Raw genomic sequence first — 25,567 nt, 5'->3', positions numbered from 1 at the left:
TTGAGGTTATATAGAGTTGCCATAGGAAACCTGTCCGGTTCTTTCTACACAAACAGTGTTTGTGTCAAAGAGGCCTAACAGAGACTGGGAGAATTGTGTTTTATATAACTTAAAAACTCATTTTCCTTAAAAAAAAAAAATAAGACATTTTTCTTTCAAATTAGTCCATAATTTGATCACCCCCACTACACCACAATTATCAGCTTTGTTATCCTGAACTCACTTTCACTGATAACAGTTTTTAGATTTCACAGGAAAAGTGTCACTTAACAGGTTAATCATGTGAAATGCTAACGTTTTAGGCTAACTCTGCATTAACCCGGAACTTAATGGATGTGTCTGAATTCATCCATTCAGTCCACACGTCTCTGTCAATGCTCAGTTAGGCTCTGCGTAAGTTCTGGGGTGGGAGCTGAGAACAAGGAGAATATAGGGGAACATGATCCCTACGCTCAAGCGGCTTCCATTCTAGTGAAAGGGTGTCTAGCAACAAAAAGCACATAGTAAATAAAGAAGGTAATTTCAGCTAGTAATAACGCTCTGAAGACCATATCTTAGGGTGATCTAATAAACAATGACTGGAGTATACCTCTGATTGGATGGTTTGGGAAGGCGCCTCTAAGCTACGAGGTGAGTGAATGACCAGGAAGCAGGATGTGACTGGAGCTCTTACCTGTAAGTGATGGGACCTGGGGCAGTTTTTCCAGGGGCCCCCATGGCTTCCGGGCGCCCACGCCTGACTGCACGTGACCCGGATGAGGCAGGTGGGAGACGTGGATGGATACGGGGCGTGTTTCTGGGTCAGCCTGAAGGAGTGTGTGGATGTGCAGGTAAGGAAGAGACAAAAGAAAGAGTAGCGGTGAAGCCTCTGGTCTGCGGCCAGATTGGTGTTTGGTGCCTTGTCACCTGCAGAGATGTACGGTCAGTGGGCAGAGCAGAGCCAGCCGTGGACAGCACAGCGAAGGAGAAAAAACAAACTGAGAGAAGAACTTGTGAAGAGATGGTTTGGGCAGTTCTCAGCCTCTCCAGATTGCACGGGGTGCCAGGGTTAGGAAAATCCACTGTGAGGCAAGCCCTTCTCAGGGATCCAGAGATCAGTGTTTAGTAACACAGAGGGGTCTCTGCACAGAGTCTTGCTGTGTGGCTTCCTGCCCCATTCAGGATGCACTTGGCCCTTTGGGGACGGGTGACCTGCACACAGCAGAGATGTCCGCGGGCTGGGAAGCGCTGGTCAGTGGATCCAGGCTGCGAGAGGGCTGGCCACAGAGCTCAGCTCTGCGCAGCCAGGGTAATGAGAGGAAAGGGAGCTGACCCAGACAGGAGGCCACTGAGGGATGAGTCCCAGCGTCTGTGTCCTGGCACCTGTTGAGACCTGTGGCCCTGACCACCTGCTGGTAGCAGGCCACCGGCCGCTTCCTCTGTGCCTCTGGTTTGGGCCAAACATCTGGCTTCAGAACCACTTCCATCTCGCCACCCTGTGGAAAACAGAAAGTATCTCGTCTGTCATTCCAGCTTCCAGCCCGTCTGCCTGGCACGGTCCCTGCGTACACATGACTTTCTGGTCACGAAGGTGCCACAGCATGGAAGCGTATGGTGCTGCCTTAGTTTCCCGCTGTGGCTGATCACAGACTTAGTGGCTTCCACGGTTCCATGGGCCAGAAGCGCCACCTGGGCCTCACTGAGCTAAAGCCCAGGTGTCGCAGGGCCGGCCCCTTCTCGAGGGCCATGCTGGGAATGTCCTCTCTGCGTTCTCTGGCTGGTGGCCTGCCCTCGCCCAGGGCTGGAGGGCTTCCTCCATGATGTCACTCGGACACCCCCTCCACCTCCTCGTCCTCTTTTAAGGACCTGGGATCCCACTGGGCCACCGGGGGACCCAGGATCATCTCCCTGTCTTAGGGTCAGCTGACTATGGACCTCATGCCTCCTGCCACCTGCCTGCCCCCAAGCCCTGACCCTGGAGCCCAGCACGTTCACAGGGTGTGGGAGTTGGGAGTGATGTGTCTCTGGTCACTCTCCGCCACGAGCACCAAACCACTGCCCAGGGTCTCCCTACCTCACTCCTGTAGAGGCGCCTCTGAACAGGTGTGCGTATGGGGTGTTTGCTGAGGCTTTGGGAGGTGGTGGGATCTGGGAGGGCTTCTCCTCCTCTGTGGGGCTGTGCCTCCCATTACTGTGTGACGTCCACCTGCCCCGTTTGTAGAGAGGTCCACCCTCGGTCCGGCTCCTGCCCCGTTCATAGCGAGGTCCGCCCTCGGTCCGGCTCCTGCCCCGTTCGTAGAGAGGTCCGCCCTCGGTCCGGCTCCTGCCCTGTTCATAGCGAGGTCCGCCCTCGGTCCGGCTCCTGCCCCGTTTGTAGAGAGGTCCGCCCTCGGTCCGGCTCCTGCCCTGTTCATAGCGAGGTCCGCCCTCGGCCCGGCTCCTGCCCAGTTTGTAGCGAGGTCTGCCCTCACTCAGCTGCCTCCACCTCCGATGATGCCCAGCGGCCAGGGCTCTGCAGGCGCCTGTCCTTGCTCAGACCTCACACCTGTGCTTAGCTCTTTGTTCCACCTTTGACTCCTCTGCCTGCGCCGCACCCCCGCCCCCACCAATCCACTTCCCTGACCTCAGACCCCCTTCCAGGTGGACCTCTTGTGCCCCTGGCCGCTGCGTACCCCTGCCCTCTGCTTCTCAGATTCTTGTTGGACTTGCAGTAAGTCCTGGCTGTTCCACGTCGTGTGTTAGCTTGTCTCCCACCCCGGGGGCTCAGAGGGGCCATGCTGAGGACATGTTCCAGGCCTGATCCTCTCTAGGGGTCACTCAAGTCCCCACAATGGCTCTGAGGCGCATCAGAGCACTGGGCTCAGGGAGATGGGTGAGACACTCAAGCCCGTGGCTGATGTGCACCAAGGAAGCAGGACATCACCCTCTGGCCACGAGGCCTGTGTCCTTGCTCGGGCACCGAGGCCATCCCGCGTGTGTTTCTCTCGCCTGAAGCAGATGCCCAGGCGGCTAATCAACATGAACAAATGCAGGATGGGCTCATGGTTTTCTTTGGCTTTTCAGGAGCTCAAAGCTGAGTGTGGATAAGGAAAGGAGCTATAGTCTGGAGGGTGACGGTGCTCTGGCCAAGGCTGTGCAGCGCTACCTGCCATACCTGGAGGCCCTGTCGCAGGCGGCTTCGAACACGCGCCCCAGGACAAGGCACGACAGACCATCCGCTCAGGTGACCCTTGCAGCTCCCTCTGTGGGCTGGGCATGTCTTACCTGCCGCGTGCAGTTTCCTCTGTGTGCACACACAGGGCCGACCTCACAAGTCCTGGGCACTTCCTGGTTTCTCTCCTGTGTCCCGTGCAGGTCCGGGTGCATGCAGAGAATGGCCCCTGGACCCCTTTACAGTCGCACATGCACGCTCACCAGTCCAGCAGTGGTGGCCCTCCCACCGTCAGTGCTGAGGGCCCTCAGAGCCAGGGGCCGTCATGCATCCCAAGGAGGGGGTTTGGGCAGTTGTTGGAAGTCCAGGGTGATTGTGGGCATGCTGGGTATTTGGCAGCCCTGCACACGCTTCTTTTTTAGTTATGTCCACTGGGATTTGACGTATGTCCCTTTCCACGACTGATGCATGGCTTACAAAAGTCCTCTTCCTCCAAGGCCCTGTTGGGGCTTTAGCAGAAGATGGTTGTGGCTCCAGGAAATATGGGGGAAGCAACGCGGGTCCCTCTTTGATTATTTTCCTGTCGAGAAGCCACTGAAATCACTGAAGCCCACTCTGGACTGGGATCCTGGTAGCACCCCCACACACTTCTTTAGAGGGCTCACTGCTGATGAGGCCGCAGAGTTGCCTTCGCACGGGAGTGGACTTTGAGTAAGTACAGAACCAGGTGCATGTTTTCGTGGGTGCTGCAACCCTGCAAGTTAGGTGTGGGCTGGCAGCTCCCCCACAATCACATTTCCACCCTGGGTCGTGCAGTGTGTCTGCCCAGCTCTTGGCATCTGCCCTGATAGTGGAGGTCTTCTTCAGTCCTCACAGGTGAGCCCCTAGCGGGAGAGAGTAAGATCATGCTGGGAGGGCCCCCACGCTGCGCTTGGCCCGCGCCCGCTCCGGCCTGGACCGCTGGCCAGCTTCTCAGTGCAGACCTTAACCCTGGAGGAGCTCACTTAACACTTTTTTTTTAAATGTTAAGATTTTTTACTCATTCTCTGATACTGACTAAGCACTTTCCATGAGCTGGACACTCAGCTGGATGCTGTGGGGTGAAAGATGGGATTGTCATGGTGTCACAGACCTGTTCCTGGAGGAATTGGCAGTGGGCAGACGTGGTGGGCGAGACGGTGGATTCAGAACCAGTCCCACCAGTGCTGTGTGTCCCTGAGGAAGCTGCTCAGCCTCTCTGTCCTGGGGGCCCTGGCTGTGAAGTTGGGTCATTGTGAGGATTGAGCAAGACAGTACACATCGAGCTTTCAGGGACAGCCTCAATTAATAGTAGTTATTACTTCTCATCATAAATTGTCTTCAGACACAGTGAAAGTAGGTCAGGAGTCTGGAAAGCTCTGCTGATTGTTGGAGTGTCCCCGTCTCCCGAGGAGAACCGAGGACCCAGCTGTGCTCTGACGCGGGTTCCGTCCGCGCTCCAGCGCCGCACAGCCGGTGCCACCTGTGTACTCCCTCCACCACACGCTGGAAAACCAGCATCGCCCCCGGGTCCTGAAGATGGGTAATTCAAGTACATACAAACCTAAAAGCATCATTTCGTCTGCCTCCTTTTCCTCTGATGAGTCTTCATCAAAAGGGACACGAAGCTTCCTGCTCAGCCTTGGCTTCTGCTGTGGGTTTCTGGGCTTCTGTAATGGAGACATTGCCTCATGTCCCTGCGTGTTGGACCCCGAGCAGGTTGTGGAGGAGGGAAGGGCAAGAGAGTCATTAAAATTTCCCAAGACTTGGGAGATTCAGAAGATGCTGAATGGAGGAACCAGCTGGAATTTCTCTGTGAAGCGGTTCACCATGTTCCCCTAAGTCCGGTGATTTCTCCGCTGGCTGCCAAACCAGAGAAGGAAGGCGGGCAGGCTGCAGGGCAGTGGCTCACCTCTGTCCCACAGGGTGCTGGCAAAGCCTCATCAGCTGGCCCCCTTGGTCAGTGGGAGCCTTGGCGTTCATTCTGAATCCAGCACCGTGTTTCCCCTTCAGTGTGGTCAGCACTCTCTTAGCCCTGCACTAAAACGAGAGAGTCAAGTTTAGAACAGAATTTGCTCCCTGGACATGGAGGGGCACGGAAAGCACCTGGATTCGCAGCCGTATGCCGTGCTGTTAGCACCCTGCTGTCAGTAACCCGAGAGCATGACGTCAGGCTCAGAAATCACCTGCAGTCAACTGTGCAGCTTGTGAAGTGGGACTTCTGAGACTCACGTGGCCTGTGCCAGGAGTGTTGGGAAGGGTTGCGGCCATGTGGTGGGAGGGGGCTAATAGCAGGTCCTGGGGGCTCTCGGGTCGTCCCAGGGCACGACCTCCAGGTGGTGAATAACTCTGCCACATCCACCTCCGTGGATCCTGTCAGGCCTGAGGTGGTGGTAGGGTGTGTGAATGTGTAGCTTCCTTACACTGGCCAGTAGCATTTGCTGCAGTGTCCCAGCCCTGCTCCTGTACCCTGTGATTCTACCACTGAGCATCTGGACACACATCCTGGGATTGCTCTCAAGGCAGCCTTCCCTTTCTGGAAGAAAGCGTGACTGCTGTCTTTGCATGGACCTGAATTCCTTCGAGAGCCTATGACTGAGATGTGGGGCCATTGCCTCTGACTCTACCCTAGAGCCCTGGAGGCAGAGGGAGAGGTGGTATCCATCCCTCTGCCTGCACGCCGTTCCAGAAGAGCCAAGTGGGAGAGGGGGGCTGCCACTGGCCTCACCACACATTGCATCCATTTGACCCTGCCAAGTTTGGCTTCCATTGTCCTTAAACACCCACCCAGCAGGAGGGCCATCCTCCGTAGTTGGTCTGGGCACTGTCCCTCACAGATGTCCCGATCTGAATCATGGATTCTGCGGTCATGCTACCACATGGCCATTTTACCACCACAGTCACAAGGATTATGCAGGAAATGAGCACTTAGAGAAGAAAAGAAAATGAGCACTTGGTGGCATTTTTGGCTTAGGCTTTTTTCTTCTGTGTTGAGATAGATGCTTCTCACTATTAAAAAATGCATTAAAACCTAGAACTTGTTATTTTCTCTGTCCAGTGTCCTCTCTCTGATGAACAAAGCCTGGATAAAGCAAAGGAAGACCGTGATCAGATGTTACTGAAGCTACTGTGCAGACTTCATTGCCACAAATGTACAGCCAGCCCTGGCTTTGAGCAGGGTCTTCTGCTCTCCACCCTCTCAAGGGATGAAAATCTAAGTTGGAAATTTAAGCTTTATACACCCATGACCTTTCAAGGTGCAACCAATTTCCAATGAGTTATTTTATAAATAATCTTTTTTTATGTACCTTGAAAAGCCTACTCTAGCATAGGTCAGAGAAACATTGTGGATTTATTACCTTTAGTTCGCTCGACTGCGAATTACTTCCTGACAGAAGCCAGAGGGAGTCAAACAGCCTTGCGGCTCTGATGCATGGTTGAGCTCCTCTCAGTCAGTGTCATCGCTCCCCGTGTGTTGTCTGTCAGGGGTGCAGGCAGCTCCTGTTTCTCCTGACCACGGCAGCGTTGGTTAAGTGTCCTTGTCGCTGTAGAGAACACAGGAAATTCTCAACTTACACTATGCTGTTGAGGAGATTAAAACCGAAATTCATCACTTGGAAATGCTGTGAATTAACTGATTTATTTTGGAAACGTTGTCTCAGCATTTTTCATGTTCAACAGGCTGCACTAGGTGCCACGGTTAGAAAGGTAAACCCGAGTCCTTCTGTTGGGACCTCACAAGCCCTCCCAGGTAAGGAAGACACACAGACGCAGTTAAGGATGGAACAGCACTGCACTGCAGGGAATGCTCAAAATAAAGGAGGCCCGTGAACCAGACAGTGGGGGAGTCAGCGAGGGCTTCTCGGGTTGGGTCCTGGAGGAGCATCCAGAAGTCACCAGGTGGCCTCAACGTGCAGAATGTCAGGAGACTACCCCAGTCCCACCTAAACAGCATGAACAGGCCAGGTGAGCTACCAATCCTAGCTTTTAGAAAACCCTTTGGATTGCTGATGATACAAAGAAACCCAAATGGATTGAATTCCAGAAAGTAATGAGGTCATTCTAGGGGAGAAGAGGCCCACTCTTTTCATACAGGCTGCAACAGCAGGAGGGGAACCAGCTGTAGGAGGGATGAAAGAGCACGGCCCCAGCTTTAAGGAGCCATTGACCATGCATGGGGACTGGCATGGGGGGCAGGAGCCCCAGCAGGAGCTGCATGGAGCACTGAGTGTATGAGAAGACAGTGCACTGCTGGGGGAGACTGGGAGCACCAGACCCTTCTGAGCACCCCTCAGCAGCCCTCTGGAGGCTTGGGGCAAAGCAGAGTGCTGGAAGAAGAGCTACCTTATGGGGAGCAGAGAGGTGGGGCCCACAAAATGGAATTGGCTATAAATCAGAGACAGCTCTCATGCTCAGAAGAGTGGCAGCCGTCTGCAGAGCATAAAGCCAGAGTTGCACTAGGGCTTAGATCCCAGTGCTGCCGAAGAAAAGGCCTGACCCCACCCTTGACATAACTATAGCCAGGAGTTACTGAATCCGACTCTGCAGCAAAACCAACGCCCATTTCAGGTACAGCTCACGTGAATTCAGCCCCACGATAGCAGACTGACAAGAGAGGGACTTGCCATTTCCCAGGGACAAAGATTACTTCCTTCATTCTCTGTTATTCTTCAGACAAAACTCAGCTTGCAGTCAAGAACTGGGAGACATAGGAAGGGACAAGAAGATGGGGCTCATGGTCAAGAGAGGAAAGAGGCAACAGAAGAATAAAGAATACCCAGATGTGACTCGGGTGTTGTAATGATTAGAAAGGATGTTTTAATAATGAAATATATTAAAGGATTGGGTGGGAAAGGTGAAAAAACATAAATGAACAAATGGAAAGCTGCAGCAGAGAGATGGAAACAATAAAAGAACACCAAATGGGAATGCTAGAATTGAAAGCAATCAGATCAGAAATAAAGAAGTCATTTGATGGGTTTAGTAACGGACCAGACACAATAGAGGAAAGAATCCTTGAATTTCAAGTCAGGTCAATAGGAATGATCAAAAATGAAGCATAAAGAACATAAAAGAAGTACAAAAAATGAAACAAAACATCCAAGACACATGGGGCAATATTAACTACTCTAACATATGTGTAATTGACATCCCAGAGGGGAAAGAGAGAAAGGGGTGGGGTAGAAGACATATTTGAAGAAATAATGCCTGGGATTTGCCCAGATTGATAAAAGACAGCAAAACATAGATGCAAGAAGCTTAATGAACCACAAGGAGGCTAAATAGAAAATGAAATCTAGGCATATCATAATCAAACTAAGGAAAACCAAAGATAAAGAGAAAATCCTGAGGGGAAGAACGACAAATTATATCTTGGGGAATAATTATACGAATGAAGTCTTACTTCTCATTAGGAGACCAGAAGACAATAGAACATCTTTAAAGTATTGAAAGAAAAGAAAAAACCTGTCAATTTAGAATTCTGTGTTCAGAACTGTAGGTGAAACAGGGACAATCTGTCTCCGGAAGACCCCTACTACAGAAATGCTTAAAGAAGTGCTTTGGCTTAAAGAAAAGTGATATCATAGAGAAGCCCATATCTAAAAAATAGAATGAAAATGACCAGAAATGGTAAATTTGCAAGTAAATATAAAAGATACATATACATAAGATATATAAAGTTTTGATAAAGACTATTGGATATTTAAAAGAAAATAATAAAAAATGTATTGTGGGGTTTGGGGCGCCTGGGTGGCTCAGTGGGTTAAGCATCTGCCTTTGGCTCAGGTCATGATCCTGGGGTCCTGGGGTCAAGCCCCACATCCGGCTCCCTGCTCGGCAGAAAGTCTGCTTGCCCCTCTCCCTCTACCCCTCCCTGCTGCTCATGTGTTCTCTCTCTCTCTCAAATGGATAAATAAAATCTTTTAAAAAACATATTGTGTGGTTTATAGCTTATATGGAAGAAAAGTATATGGCAACAGGAGCACAAGAGTGATTTGTGAAGTTTTGTAATACTATATGAAAGTATACTATAATAAATTAAATATATATATTTTAACTTACATAGCGACCATCCTGAGAAATAAGCAAATATAGGTAAACTAAAAGTCAATTCAGAGGTAAAATGAAATGCTGAAAATGCTTTATTTATCCATATAAAGGAAAGAAAAGAGGAAGTGAGAGAGGAGTGAAGACCTCGTGGGCTGAATATGAAACAAATATCAAGAAAGTAGACTCAAGTCCACCCATATTGATAACTGTATCATACAAATGGACTAAGCCCTCCAAATGAAAAGCAGAGATATTCAATTTTAATAAAAACAGAGAACAAATAACTCTATTCTTCTAAAGCCAAAGCACATGAAATTAGAAAGACACGTGTAAGTTGCAAGTAAAAGTGTGGAAAATATATAGAATGGAAACTCTAAGTATCAGAAAGCTGCTGTGACTATGTTAATATTAACCAAAGTACACTTCAAGACAAATAGCATGATCAGAGATAGATTTAGTGATCTATTGATCAATTCATTAAGTGACATAAAAATCTTTTTTATGAACCTAATGTCAGCACTTCAAATACATAAAGCAAAAATATGAGAATACCAAAAAGAGAATTATACAAATCCACAGTCTCTCTCAAGAACTTCTTATACAAATAGATAAAATATCATTAAGGATATAAGGATTTGAACAATACCATCAAGCAACTTAAACCTAATTGATATTAATAGAACAATAGTATCTAAAAACTGCTGAATACACATTATTTTCAACTATACACAGACTACTTCCCAATATAGATCATGTCCTGGGCCATAAAATAAGCCAATAAATATCAAAGGATTAAAATCATACAAAGAACGATAAAGGAAAAGAAAACTTCAGATCATTATCCCTCAGAAATATAGAACCAAAATTCTGGAAAAATTTTAGCAAATCAAATCCAGCGTTATATAAAAAAGGATAATACATGATGATACAGGGAAATTCTCTACATTTGAAAATTACTGAGTATAACATCACATTGACAAGAAAAAGGAAAACTACATAATAGTTTTAAAGATGCAGAAAAAGCATTTGACGAAAGTCATCATCAATTCATGATAGAAATCTACAGCTAGCATCACACTGAATGAAGAAGGACTGAATGCTTTCTACTTAAAATCTGGAATTAGGCAAGGAAGATGGCTCTTGCCTCTTCTGTACTGGAGGGTTTAGTCAATGCAATAAAGCAAGAAAAAGAAATAAAAAGCATCCAGATTACATGACCACCTTGGCAGAAAATTTAGTGGAATCTACAAAAAAGCTGCTAAAACTAATAAGTGAGCTTGGCAATGCCATAGAATGCCAAGTAAATGTACAAAAATCAATTGTATTTCTATATACTAACCACAATTAGAAGAAGTCATTTATAGTATCATTGAGATTATGAAACAATTAGAAAGGTAACAGAATATGTGTAAGGCTTTGTACACTGAGAATTAAAAAAACATTGATGAGAATAACTAGAGAAGGTCTAACTGGCAATATGATGGTGTCTTAGAATGCTTAATAGTGTTGAGGTGCCCCAAACTGATGTATAAATGTGACACCAAAAGTGCAGCCCAGAAGAGAAGAAGTCATAAATTGGACTTCATAAAAATTAAAAATTCTCTTCTTTGAAAGGTCCTGATGAGAGAATGAGAAGACAAGTCATAGGCTGGGAAAAAAATTTGCAAATAATACACCTGAAAAAGTACTTTTCTCTATGATGTATAAAGAGCTCTCAAAACTCATTAAAATGAAAAAGAGGAGGCAAGTAAAGAATTGAGCAAAAGATTTAAAAAGACACTTCACCAAAGAAGATAAATGGTGGCAAATAAACTCAGGTGAAATGTTCAACATTGTTCATCAGGGAAATAAAATGAAACTACAAGGAGCTGTCATCTTGCACCTACTAGAATGACTGAAATTTAAAAGACTGCCCACACCACGTGTTGGCACGGGGGTGGAGAAATGGAACTCTCACCCACTGCTGGTGGGAATACGCCCACTCCGTGATCCAGCCATCACACTCCTGTCCAAGGTCCATCAGAGCTTTGTCCATGTGAAGGCTGTACATGAATATTCATGGCAGCTGTAATAGTAATTCCCAACAACGGGAAAAACTCAAACGCCTATCAACAAGTGAACGAAGAAACAGGTGAATACTCCTCAGCAATAGAGATGAATGAATTATTGATGCATGCCGTAGCTCGGATGACTTTCCGAATCATTGTGCTGACCGACAGAAAGAAAGTGCATACTGTTATAGTTTTATTTACACAAAGTATGAGAAAATACAAAGTAGTGTGTGAGTGACAGAAAGGAAATCACTGGTTGCCTGAGGGTGTGTGAGTGGGAAGCGGTGGGAAGGAAGTGTTAAAAGAGGGGACAAGCACACTTTTGGGTGAGAGTTGTGTTCACTGCTTTAACTCTGGTGATGGTTTTCATAGGTGTAGAGTTGTGTCAAAACAAATGTGTGCTGTTTATTGTGTGTTAATTATACCTTAATAAAGATGAAAAAGAAAAACAGCTGAGCAAGCCAACACAAAATATGTGAGGGTTTTGAACAGATACTTTATTAAAAAAAGACATAGAAATGGCGAATAAGGGGATTAAAAGTGCCCAACATCATTATTCATTGGGGAAATACAGCACAACACCATAAAGGACTAACTACTTCTTGTCCACTAGACTGACTAAAATAAAACAAAAAGGAGCTATGATACCAACTCTTGGTGAGAATGTACAGTAATTAGTGGAAACATAAAGTGTTTCAGCCACTGTGTCGGCAGTTTCTTTACAGTTGACCATTGGTCTGTCTTGTGACACGTCAGAGAAAGGACAGGTGTGTTCACAAGGAGACTTCACGAGGCTGTTCACGGCAGCCGTCTCCTCATAGCCCCAGACTGGAGACCAGCCAGGCGTCCTCTGTTTCTGAAGAGGTGCCATCTTAGGAAGTCCAGTCTGGGGGCTCAGGGTCCCCCCTGCCCTCTTAGCGGTGCTACTGGGAAGAGCGTGTGCAAAGGTGGAGCTGTGAGGAGCATGGCCACAACATTGTGTCTGAGCCATATCCATGGTGTTCATTTGACCTAAAAGGTGCCTTCTCGTGCTGTTATTTCTACTGACCTGCGGTGGAAGCTGGGATCTCATGGTAGAGCTGTTCTCAGCGTTTGTGCCTAATACGTAGAGGGGATTAATCATAGTTTCTCTGAGTACCATCCCCCATGCCCTGCTCCATAAAGTCCTACCAGGCCACCCCACTTACAGAAAGCCTGAGGGTCTAGTCGGCTCAGAACTGAGCTCTGTGGGCACACCAGCCTACCTGTCATTTACGTGTTCATCTGCTTACCCAGCAGGTGGAGCGTCCGAGGTGTGACCATCATGAGGGCTGGGGATCAGTGTGTGACCCCACGCGGTCTGATCACACATGCAGAATCTCTCCCAGACACACGCCCTGTCCCCTTCCTGGCTCGTGTTTCTGCCTTCATCCTGCTGGGCCCCAGGCCAGATCTTGCAGTTAAAGAGCAAGGCAGCGGGCCCTGCCCTCCCACCGCTGACTGGCTGGGAGGAGAGAAGGTTGTATAAACGTACACGGGAGGCCACAAAGAGGCTTTGTGAGAAGTCCTTATTTCTTGTTTTTCTTTTTCTTTGAATTCAGTTAGCCAAGGTATCGTACATAATTGGTTTTTAATATAATGTTCAAAGATTCATCAGTTCAGTATGCCACCCAGGGCTCATCACATCATGTGTTGAATCTGTGTGGGCAGAAGACATTCTTTTTTTGTCTTTATTTTTTAATCTAACTTCTCATGTAACCATGTCATGTAACCATGTGTAAGAAGCTACTCGGGCATCCTTGGAGAAGTTGTCCACTTCTGCCATCTGGACTCCTCGGAGCTGACTGGACAGGCAGAAAGAAAACCACAGCCTTGTTACATCAGGCTGGATTGTCCTTTCTGTAGAATCATGCTTTATGAGGGTGAAAAGTCCCCCGAGACCTTCAGTGGTTTACAGAGAGGGACACTGACGCTGAGAAGGTACAGTGAAGTATCCACTTTCCAACACTTAACTGGTGGTAGAGCTGAAGTCAGAACTCTGAATTCTTGTCCAACGTTTTCACATTTATTTTTTAAGCCAAAAACAAGGTCACCAAGTTTCCTCCTCCAAACTCTGTCCCTTTCCTCCAGACAGACTGCAGGGTGAGCCTGCTTCTTTCTGCAGTACAGCCTGAAGCCAGATGTGCGAGGCTGCGCCCCAGCCCTGGTCCTCACCTGCCGGAATGTCGGCTTCCTATCCGTAAAATGCTGTAGTTGTGTCTACACCGTGGGGTTGTTGAGAGGGTCAAAAAGAATTAAAACATAGAAAACCAAAGAACAGCCTGGCACCGGCACTCAGAAAACAGGGCCCATTTTGTGATGGTTACATAGTCAATGGGCTCTAACTCCATGCTTCATGCTTATCCCAGGTGGGTAGAAAAATGGATGGCAACTCTCTGCTTCAGTGCATTCCTTTCAACCTGTTACTTGCTGAGTCTGAGGCTATAGGTGCCGCTGCTGGAAAGGACAAGATGCAAACCAGGACAGCAGATGAAGCAGGAATGACAGGAGGAAGACGTAATGTGGGTGGGGAGGAGCAGGGTGCTGGCTTCAAGCCATCAGCTGTCTCTAGAACCATTCCAAGTGAGCGTAACGCAGGATCATTGTGGAAATCCGTAATCTAAAATCCACAGCTCGGATTACTGTTAACTTTCTGCAAAATTCTTTGATCCCAAGTTTAGAACTTAACATCCCTTTAACCACATAGATTTTGTGAACTCTGTAAAAGGTGTTTGGGGACTGGTTTTTCTAACTGAAAGCTCTATGGCTCAGCTGCAGAGAAAGACCAGTGTGAAGCTCCCCTAAAGGCCAACATTTCTTTTGTCCTGGCTGCAATGCGTAAGAAGGACACCTCCAGTTTACTCCCTGCACTGGGGGCAGGCTGGTTGCTTAGAGCTTGAGCACCTTGGCAGGATAGCCTTCTCTCTCTGTGTTGGGGAGGGGGAGGGGGAGCGTAAAGAGGGAGAGAGGGAAGAAGGGAGAGCCAGAGAGAGGGAGGCAGAAGGAGGGAAGAAAGGGAGGGAGAGCGGGGAGAGGGGCCGAGGAGGAGGGAAGGAGGAAGAGGGAGAGACGGGGTAGGGAGGGACAGAGAGAGAGAGAGAGAGAGAGAGAGACGGAGGGAGAGGGTTAAAAGTGCACCAGAATCGTCGTCCACGGCCCGAGCACAGAAGGGCACTGCAAAGTAATCGCTTCTCTACATTAATGAATTGGAGGCGGAGGGTTCCTGAGACCCCCTTATGGGGATCTCAAATCTTGCCACATCCAGTGGCATCGTGGGGGCACCTCATTAGGAAGCCTGTGGACAGCCCCACTGCTGTGTACTTTGTCACCAGCCGCAAGCACATCTTGATCAACGTGCTTGTCAGTGCTGCCTTCGGGCTGTGGGACAAACGGAGACAACGTTCTGTGGTCAAACAGGGCCCAGTGTGAGTCTTCTAATTTGTTCTGGGTCCTTGGCGTAAGGGAGCACCTGATAAGCATCAGTGGCCAGTGTATAGACACGTCTCATCCACTCAGTGTTGGCTCGCATGTGGGACTCCGAAGGCCTCCAGGCTTCCTGGCGGTCTGAATCCATAATTGTGCGGTCTGGGACTGGAGTGGGCGGATTTCCATGCGAGGAAGGAAGCCTGACTTTTCGCTCTGGGCCCTTGGTCCTGGTGAACCTGGCAGGAAGGAGAGCTTCCATGCCTAGTTCATGGTTGGGCAGACAGGCTGTGGCTCTAGGAAGTGTGTCGGCTGGCTCCAGGCGACTGCTCCAATTCTCCTCTTCCTTCCACACCAGGGTCACTGAACCTCTTTAAAAAATACGCTTTCACTAAGAGTTGCTTAGGTCCGTGACCTAACTCCCATTTCCGCCTGCAGTTTGTCTCAGGTCCGTGTTTGAGACCTTCTCTCCCCACAGAACGTAGTCCAGAGCTTGGCATACCGCTAGTGCTTGTGATGCTGCTGGGGGAGGTGACGGTGGCGATCATGCCCCTGGTAGCCATCTGGATGGGGATGCTGCTGCTGATGGTGGCGAGCACAGAGGTGATGATGCTTGGTGCTGGTGAGGAGGATGCTACTGCCCACCATGTCTCAACACCTCCTCTGAGCCCTGTGCTGAGCACTGTAACCTAATTTTTTACCCTCACTAATCCTCATACTTGCTTTAAGAAAAAAGGAAGTATTTTCCTAATTTTGAAGGTAGTAAGAGGGAAGCTCAAAGTCGTGCAGATGCCACAGAGCTGCACTGACAGGATCAGGCCAGTTTCCCAAAAGAGCCGTCTTCCCCTTGGTTTTATTCAATACCATGGAAGGTGTGGGTAAGTGGATTCCACTCCTTCTCATGTGGCAACACCTTGGGTTAAGGAATATGCCTGGAGGAAGATGATTTCAGGGTAAAGTTCAGCAAGCTTTGGCAGCAGTTCTCAGAGGCTTCATGCAAAGTGTATCATATCAAGGATGTCCCACCTAGATTTCTCTAATGTATGGTACGAAGAGTTAATGTACCAGAAGTGGCCACACCATGTGCTGGGAATTGGCAAATTTGTGTACTTTCAGGTTGCTAATTCCAGATTTGGGCAACTAAAGTCCGAAAAATTATTCAGCATTATTTTTGGGAACCTGACATCATAGGTTTGTTGAATTCAGGCTTAAAACCTTCAGAATGGGGGAGTGGCTTCTGCTCAGTTCATCTGTGGACTTCCTACTGTTTTAAAGAAAAGGAAGGTCTAAGAAGGTGAAGTAAATAATAGTAGTAAGAATGGCAGGAGCAGTAACCAGCAACACCAGGCACTGTGCTTATTATCCCCATTTTACAGATGACTTAGAGGTTAAATAACTCACCGGGCTTGTGAGATCAGAGGCGGGACTCCAACCCAGGCCCCAGAATCCAGCCCCATCTACCAGCTCTATCCTCCAAGACTTGACGCCACAAACAGGAAGCCGTCACGAGAATACTCGTATTGCTGATCTCCCAACTCCCAGGGCTCCGAGCTATTGGCTGGGCCCCAGTGAGCTCCCCCGAGGACACCATCATGCTGGCTGTCATTTACAGAGGACCTGGTATGACTTGTAAAAACCCATGCTTTTCTATTATTCCTACAGTGTACCTACGGAAATATTATTTTTCCCTCTTCACCTTAATTTGGTTCACAGGATGAACAGACCCAAAATAGATTGTTTATCGCAGTCTAGTGCACGGATTACGTTCAGCAGTGATTTGTTGTGCACTGTGTTCAGCCTGGTTTGTCCTTTACCCGGAGCATTCCAGTTCAGCTATAATTAAAGGCCCTTTGAGTAGAAGCTCTAGGATAGGCTGCATTCGTAGCAGAGAGAGGAGAGACGCTTGTGGGCACATTAATGAGGCATTTGGATGAGATCTGCAGCCCCCAGCACTGTGACCTGACCAGGTGTTCAGACACAGCCTTTCGGACAGAAGTTCAGGCTGAGCTTAAGATTGACACTTACACCCAATTTGTGGGAAACTGCTGGAGGGGCCTATCTGTGTGGTAGCATTTTATTTTTCTCTCCCTTTCTCTAAGGAATCTTACTTTTTTCTAAAGGAAAAGCAGTTGATTTCAGCCAGTACTTGGACAACATTAAACAATTTGGATGACAGCTAAAATGACATCATTTTAGAAAAATAAAGACAATCTGAGAGATAATGTCCAGTCTCCTTCTTTGACAGAAAATTCAGTCTCAAAAGGCCAAAGGATTTGCCCAAGTTCATATGTGAGAACAATAACTAAAACCAATATCAACCCTAGTTTTCTGATTTCTAACTTGCTACACCAGAATCTATCCTGGAAGGCTGAACCCACATATTTTTGAAAATGGCCAGACTTGGGAGTCTGAACCACTTGTCTTAAATTCAGTGATGGCTGCACATCTTAACTAGATCCCAATGTCTACTCCCCTTTGACTCAACATTGATCTCCTGCACCAAGCAAGGTGCATTTAGAAAATATGAATATGGGCAAGATTGAAAAACTTTGTGGCTCATGGACCCATTCCACATCATGAAGGGAGCTCTGAATAAGTCTCTAGGACAGCTGTAACTTTTCTGAGAATCTCCACGTTGGAAATTTCTGTGTTTGTCCCACAGTCAAAAGTAGAACATTGAACTTTCTAGCATTTTTATGGCTGTTGCAGAGTGAGGACACCTGGGCCTTGATTTGTCTACTGGCAAAACCGTCTGATGAGAATGTACCCCCCTGAGACGACTGACTGAGTGAGTGAGGAGGACACACAGGTGGAGGCTCAATGAGAGGCCATGCTGGCTGGGTTGTGGATGTGGTGTTACATAGAAGGGTAGCTTTGCTGTTGTGGAATATTGGTGTCGAAGGAATAGGAGAGAAAAGTGATTAGAGTAGTTGGTAAAGAAAGGAGTTGGAGTGAAACGAAGACCGTAAGACAGAGCAGTAGGTGCCTGTACTGAGGGAGAGAGTCAGTCTCAGATGGAGAGCTGCTTTTGCAGCAACAGTAAACACCAGTGCAGGTGACGGAACTGGAGAGACATTTCTCCACGGAAGACGAGAAGCCCATGAAAGACGCTCAGCATCATTGACCAGCAGGGAAATGCAAGTCAAAGCCTCAGTGAGCTGCCACTTCACACCCAGTAGCTGGATGTAAGGAAACAGCTGGCTAAAGGAGGGAGAGAGACTGGAGTCCTCACAGCTGGCTGGTGGGACCACACAAGGCACATCCGTGTTGGAGCACATCCTGGCAGCTCCCAGCAAGTCACATGCACAGTTACCATACTACCCGGCAATTGCACTTCCAGGCGTAAACCCAAGAGGACTGGAAACATACGTCCCCAAGAAACTTGTAGATGAATGTTCATAGCCGTATAATGGCCCCCGATGTCCACCAACTGACAAACAGAATGTGTGATCTCTTTAAAATGAGACGTTTCAGCGGTAGGAAAAAATGCAGGGCTGCTGGGTGCTGCGGCCAGGATGCACCTCGAGCACAGGGTGCAAGAAGCCAGGCACGGAAGGCCACGTGGTGTATGATTCCACTGATAGAACCTGTCTCCATAGAGACAGAAGGTAGACTGGCAGGTGCCTAGGGCTGGGGGTGTGGGGATGAGTATGAGGTTTCTCTTGGGGTGATCGAGACATGCTGGGATTAAAGATGGTGGTGATGTTCACACTGTTCTGGATATACTGAAAACATGAGTCGGGTGTATTTTGTGGTATGGGAATTATACCTCCATAAAGCTGCTATTAGAAAACCAATGCAAAATGAATATGGACCATAGAGTTTGGTCTGTCAGTGGCGGGAAAATTCGGGTGTGCATTTCAGAGATGTCAGGGCTATGTAGTGCCTCAAATGCCCTTTTGAGTGGCTGACGTGGAGGCTCACCTGCTGTGTTTGATCCTTGGCCCCTACAGGGTGAGGACCCCCGTGCTGACAGCATGCTGACCTTCATGGCGCAGACATCCGCTCTGACCTACGCTCCCGGGCCCCGGGCCGATCACCCCGGGGGCCGCCCTTTACGGATGCGCAGCTGGCTTCGGCCTGATGAGCTGAGCCCCAAGGTGGACGGCGGTGCTGACAGACAGAGCCTGGTCACTTCGCTGGGCACCTCTGTGGCTCGGAAGCCCCCAGCGCCCCACGGGGAGGGCGACCCAGGGCCTCGAAATCCGCTGCGTATGCCCTGGAGAACAGCAAGGGTCCTCTCGGCCCCAGCAGCCCTCCAGAAATGGCCTTCATCACCAGGAGACCCCGAGGACCCCCCGGCCTTTGGTGATGGTGAGTCAGCCTCCTCCAGTCCCCCGTGTTTTTGTTGTTTCTGTCTTTCCGGTACCTGCCCAGGGCCAGCCCTTTGCACTCTGCACTGCCCCCCTGGGTCACGGCCACAGCCCTTGTGGTGTGAGGAAGGGCCTTCAGCACCATCCCGTCCCCCTGCTGCTGTAGGAAGGAAGGCGGTCGTAGTCAGGCCCAGCAGAAAAGGGCCCTTCTGGGGATGGCAGAAGCAAAGGGTGTGTGGGCCCTGCCCTGCAGTGTCCATCCATTGCTTCACGGATGAAGGCACTCAAACAGGTTGGGGAACGTGACCAGTTCTGGCCCCCAAACCATGTTGGCCACAGAACGTTTTGGAAAATGGAACATGCAGGCTTTTGGATTTGGCGTATGTCACCCCTCAGCACTCCTTATGGTCAAACTCGGGGCCACCTCCTGTAGTTATGGTTATTTGCCTGTCCCCAAAAGAACCCAGTGTGAAGCTAATGCCACTCACAATGCAGTGAGGCCACGTGCAGCCTTCGAAGTGATTGGCTTTCCACCTGATCCTCTAGGGCTCTCCCGCGGGTCACGCCCCTGCTGTGGCCGCCCCAAGGAGGTGTATTGACTGGCTCCGACTCTGTAAGGTGCAGAGGACTCTAGTGTGTTTGTCTTCTAAGACCATAAAATATCAAGTGAGACTCTGATAAAATATGACTTCTTCTTTGAAGACATACAAATAATAAAATTGAGCAGATAGCAGGGTTTCTAAAAAAACGGACCAAGAATCACATTAACATCAGCCGTCTATTTTCTGTAAGTGACGCCTTAATTGGATTTGCTCTGACAGTCTTCTTTTCTCCATATTGCTGCTTTTCAGCTAAGTAGGTCTCTTGTTCTCTCTCTCTCTCTCTCTCTCTCGATCCACAAATCCATTATGGCACCTTCTAAATGGAAGGAAGGCGAAGTTATAATTAGAGCGAGGCATGTGTGGCCATTACTAATGCTTTCTTCTCGTTCTTGTCTTGGGAAAGGAAGCTGTATACGAAGGCAGGCTGTGCACTTGCCTACGGGTTGTTTGCCCATAGATACACCATTGTACGACTGGAACTCTGAGGAGGAGGCTGTAGCCTCCAGTAGCCCCTCTCCCTCCTTTGGGGGCTGCTTTAAACCGTACACTGCTATGAGAAATCCCGTTTCCTGGCCCTGCTGCCTTCCACACTCCCATAATTACCAGCCTCCGTCAGAGGCCTTCGTCTGCTGATTTGGCTTTCCTGTTGTCGCTCAGCGTCACCCGACACCTCTGCTGTAAACACACCGCGGAAGGTCGCCCCCACCCAGCCAGTGGCCAAGCGGTGGCCTCTGGTCCGACTGCAGGCCCTCTCCATGGTGCTGACCACCCCCTGTGCTTCTCTGCTTTTGTGTTCCAGGTTATGCTGTGGGGGCTGTCTACTTCTCTCTGTAACCACCCCTCTCTGTCTCCTTTCTCCTCTCCCACAGCTTAAATCCCATTTATCAACTACTTCTCTCCTAGTTGTTGGAAATAGGAAGCCCCTACCAAAGGGATTTAAATCCATTAGAGAGCCAGGTATGTGCACAGAATGCGGCACACTTCAGGGGTCTGTTACTGCTTAGAAGGAACTTCCTGCCTCCCCGTTACTTGGGACCTTCCCATTCTTCTTGACGTCCCCCGAGGTGCAGCTCTTTGGGAACATCCTCTCTGAAAATGCTCTTCACTATCCAATGACCCTTATTAACTGCATAACGTGGTGGGCATTTTTTTCTATGCTGACTTGCAATGTTGGTGTCTCTTCATATATACTGTTTTCCCAGCTGCACTTTATGCTTTAAAAAGAAACATGTAAAATGTCAATCACAAAATAATTAGAGTACTGTAAGATGAACCTTGTGCATTGCATCATGGGGCTTCGGCCAGTGGCAGGTCCCGGTCTTTCCTACTGCTTCTCTGCACCTGCCACCTCCCCGTCCTCAGAGGGTTCCATCTGTCTGTATCTCAACACCGTATCTCTGGAAAAGAGGAGAACACTTGTATAACCCTAACCACAATAGTTTCACCACGTATGAAAGTTAATAGTAATGTCTTAATATCGTTATCTAATCAGAGTTCACGTTTCTTAGTGGTCACAAATTTTCTTTACAATTTTTTTTTTTTTTATTTGAAGCAGGTTCTAGAGAAGAGCCACTGAAGTGGCTGGTTTATCTGTTTAAACGTGCAGAAGTGTTCTCCCACTTCTTCTTCCTTTCCTCACAGCACTTTTAGAAAACGAGTTCACTTGTCTTGTAGTGGTTTTCACGTTCTGGATTTTGCTGATTGCATCCCAAATATAGCATGTACCTTGTTCCTTTGCTTCGTACTTTCTATAAACCTGGAGCGATAGGAGCTAGCCCAGAGATTTGACTGTGGTGTTCACTGCTCCTCAAGAAGGCTTCAGAGGTGGTGAAAACGTGCCCTTCTGTGCAGAGGACACAGTCTTGCTGTGTGTTGTTTCAGCATCAGCAGCCAAGGGCCACTCAACCTCCCTGGCAGACTTTGGCTTGGCTGTTTGAAATGCTCCATCTCTCATCAAGATGAGCTCGTACCCCACCCCAAAGGAGAGGCTCATGGCATCCTGTGCCTTCCCCAGAACACATCTCACAGTGTGCAGTGCGTGTTTGTGCAATTGTTTGGTAAATGCTTCTCTCCCCTCGTAGACCGTCAGCTTAGGAAGATGGCACACCACCTCGTCACTGTCTGCATCCCAGTACCCAGTGCGTGCCTGGCAGTGTGTTTGCTGAGTGAATGAACCAGTGGATTTGTCCACATAAATGGCCTCATTTGATTTTCATATCACCCTTAAAACACAGTATTATTTTCAGTTTTATTTTGCTGGCGAGGAAGCAGCAGAGGCTAAATGGTGGCACTGAAGACTGAGTTGGGTCACCTCGACGTCAGGTCACTGAAGACTAAATTAGATCACCCTAAAGTCAGGGCCCTGAAGACAGAGGTGGGGCTCCTAAGAGGCAACTGTAGAAATTTCAGATTTGAAGGGAGTTTACTTTGTTACTCTGGCTAATTACTCCTGGACTCTAAAGCTTTAAATAACCTGTCAGCTGCAAAGTTTAGCTTTCTCTCTTTCTTGTGTGCAAAAGTGTGTGCCTAGCCTCCAGAGGGAGCAGAGTAGCAAAGATCCCTTGGGGGCAGGGGTGTCAGCCAGTAGAGGAGGGGTAAAGATTTCTTACATTCTAATGAAAAAGAATGAGAAAAGGCCAACTTTCCTCTGAATTTGCAGTCCAGGGGCTTCCTGAAAATAACTCTTCGACTCAGTGCACTACTGGGATTTAATTGGTGTTCAATAATAGCAGACACCCAGGTGGGCCATTTCATACCACTGCCTGGAGAGCTGCCCGTGGCATTCGGCCAAGCCACCTGCGGCCCCTGTGGCAAGTGCAGGTAGATTCAGTGCACCGTGAGCACAGTCTCCATGCGCAGTCCTCTGCATAAGCCCGATTTCATCCTGGAAGCAAGTCAAAGGGAGGCCCAGAGGGCTGGTGTGCCGTGAGGTCTTAGGGTGGTACGGCCTGGACAGCAGGAAATCCCAGACCCCCAGCGTGCTGCTACCTGGTAGGGGGACCCTGGGGTAGTGCGGAGGCCCTGGAGCTGCCCTGTGACTCAGTGAAGGGACTGCCCTTCTGCAGCTCGGTCAAGTCCGACATGTGACACTGAGTTCAGGTTTCACGTACAACCACAGGAAGACCCAGCCATACCCACCCCCAGAGAAGTGGCGAAGAAAGCGACTTAATGGGTATGGCAAATATGCATTTGGTGGGAACTTATCATAGAAAAGAGAGCTGCTTCTTCATTTATTCATTATTTACACCCATTATTTACTTCTTTTAGAAAGCTTTAAGGCAGTGTGTGAACCAGGATCACGGGAAGGACAGACAGCACACCGCAGTGCTTTAGTGTGGAATTCAAGCTTCGCTGCATCCGGGCTCTCTGGTTAAAGGGGCAGTGCCCGGTGCTGCCCACATGGGATTCCTCCAGAGAATGTCATTCTGTAATTTCTGTAATGGTCAGTGTGCTGTGGGAATCGGTTTGTGGAAGATTATTTGTTGTGCTTTTTACCAGTTATAAAACAACCAATGGGGGCGCCTGGGTGGCTCAGTTGGTTGAGCGACTGCCTTCGGCTCAGGTCATGATCCTGGAGTCCTGGGATCGAGTCCCGCATCAGGCTCCTTGCTCAGCGGGGAGTCTGCTTCTCCCTCGGACCCTCTTCCCTCTCGTGCTCTCTCTCTCAAATAAATAAATAAAATCTTTAAAAATAAAATAAAATAAAATAACCAATGGTTACTATGCAAAGCTTGAATAATAGGTGTGTAGAAAGAAGACAAAAGTCACTTCAGTCTTATCTCCAGAGGTGAGTGCTGTCAGCGCTTGGTGTGCACGTCCCCTCTTGGCCTCTGTGTGTGTTTGAGGACTCGTCCGAGCAGGCCGTCTCATGGTGTAGCTCTTCTTGTCCCTTTAATGTATTCCCCAGGCCTAGTTCTCCCTCCAACCAGAGATTAAGCCTCCTGGGAACTCTGGTTATTCTTAAACAATAAAAAGTTTCATGTCCACTTTTTACATTTAACTTTTTAGAAATTGTGGTAAAATACACATGACCTAAAATTGATCATCTTCCCAATATTAAGTGTACGGTTCAGCGGCGTTAAGGATATTCACATTGTTGTACAACTGTCACCAGCATCTGTCTCCAGAACATTTTCATCATCCCAGATGAGACTCTGTCCCCATCTCCCTACCCCAGTCCCGGGCATCTACCCTCTACTTTCTGTTTCTATGGGTTGGGTGACTCTAGGGACCTCACAGAGGTGGAATCACACGGTATTTGTTCTTTTGTGACAGTTTTATCTCACTTAGTATAATGTCCTCCGGGTTCTTCCATGTTGTAGCAGGCGTGAGAATTCCCTTCCTCTTTAAGGCTGAGTGAAATTCTGTTGTATGGATAGCACCATACTTTGTCCATCTGTTGATGGACACTTGGCCTGCTTCTACCTTTTGGCTATTGTGAATGTTGCTGCTATGATATATTTAAATTTCTAAATTACCTTTTGCATTATAAAATTATAATGTGCTTATTTTAGAAAATCCAACTAGTACAGCGTGTACAAGGGGAAATCTGAAGTTTCCTTTCCCGCAGCCAGTCCTTCTATGACTGCTCCACACTCAGAAGTAAACTGCCACACTGTCTATGTGTTCTTCAAATTTCCCACCCAAAACCAATGATCCCTACGTGCACCCATACGTCTGTATTTATGGGATCCCAGTGTTGAAAGATATTGGAGCTTGCCCTTTGAACTCTGGTTAGTTCGGATTCCCTCTGTGTCAGTATCTCTGGACCTGCCTCCTTGCTGGAAGATGCAGTGTCCTTCATATCACTGCTCTGTTGTCCAGTTAATGAGCTTGGAGCATGCTTGTCTCATTGCATATATTGTTAACATTTTGCTGCATCATTAAATGCATTTCCATTACATTTTTTATGGGAGCATAATAGTCTGTATATGTATGTACCATAATACATTTAAATTAGTTCTATATTTATGCAGTTGACCCTTGAATAGTGGGGATTAGGGGTGCCAACCTTCTGAGTGGTTGAAAATCTGCGCATAACTTTTGACTCCTCAAAACCTTAATTACTAAGAGCTTATTGTTTTACTGATAACATAAACAGTGATTAACATATATTTTATATGTTCTGTATATTACATACTATATTTTTGCAATAAAGTAAGCTAGAAGAAAGAAACGTTATTTAAGAAAACCATAAGGAAGAGAAAGTACATTTACAGTAAAAATCCATGTATAAGTGGACCTGCATAGTCCTAAGCTGCATTGTTCAAGGGTCAACTGCATATCTATTAAAATATATATTGTTTATTGATCTTTGCTCTTCACATAATACCATGATTAACATCCTCATGCATGGATCTATTCAGAGCATGGAACCTTGATTGTGGTTTTCCCCAGGCTCAGTGGTCAGAGTTTTAACGAAGCCTAAAGTCACTCTTTTTCCTTTTTTTAATAGACTATTTTTACAACAGTTTTAGGTTCACAGAAAAATTAAGTGGAATGTATAGAGATTTCCCATATACCTTCTGCCCTCACACATGCAGAGACTCCCCCATGAACAATATCCCCCACCAGAGTGTTAAATTTGTTACAACTGAAGAGCCTGCATTGACAGATCATTATCACTATAGTTTAGGGTTTAGTTAAGGTTCATTTTTGGTATTTTACATTCTGTGGGTTTGGACAAATGTACACTGACATGTATTTGTCATGATAGGATCATACAAAGTAGTTTCACTGCCCTAAAAGTCCTCTGTGCTCCCCTGTTCATCCCTCCCCCTCCCAGTCCTCCAGCCACTGGTCTTCTCTGTCTCCATAGCTTTGCCTTGTCCAGAATGTCTTAGCGCTGGAATCACACAGTGTGCAGTCTTTTCATATTGGCTTCTTTCACTTAGTGATATGCATTTAAGGTGCTTCCATGTATTTTCATGGCTTGACAGCTCATTTCTTTTTAGCACTGAA

General features: G+C 47.9%; 1 protein-coding gene across 2 annotated transcripts in view; it reads left to right on the top strand.

The window, feature by feature from the left end:
- PTPRN2 (protein tyrosine phosphatase receptor type N2) overlaps window positions 1-25,567 on the top strand; it is an 812,882-nt gene that overhangs the window by 304,896 nt on the left and 482,419 nt on the right. For both annotated transcript variants that reach the window (XM_088018277.1, XM_028092397.2), the window contains 2 exons: window positions 3,043-3,202; window positions 18,645-19,005. In XM_088018277.1, the coding sequence (XP_087874403.1) occupies window positions 3,043-3,202; window positions 18,645-19,005 (521 nt within the window). The remainder of the gene's footprint in view (window positions 1-3,042; window positions 3,203-18,644; window positions 19,006-25,567) is intronic.

The sequence above is a fragment of the Eumetopias jubatus genome, unplaced genomic scaffold (assembly GCF_037043125.1).
Source record: "Eumetopias jubatus isolate StellerSeaLion01/CBP00866 unplaced genomic scaffold, mEumJub1_p1.0 scaffold_14, whole genome shotgun sequence".
Classification (NCBI taxonomy): Eukaryota; Metazoa; Chordata; class Mammalia; order Carnivora; family Otariidae; genus Eumetopias; species Eumetopias jubatus.
Note: the sequence above shows the minus strand (reverse complement) of the source record. Positions and strands in the feature narration are given on the sequence as shown.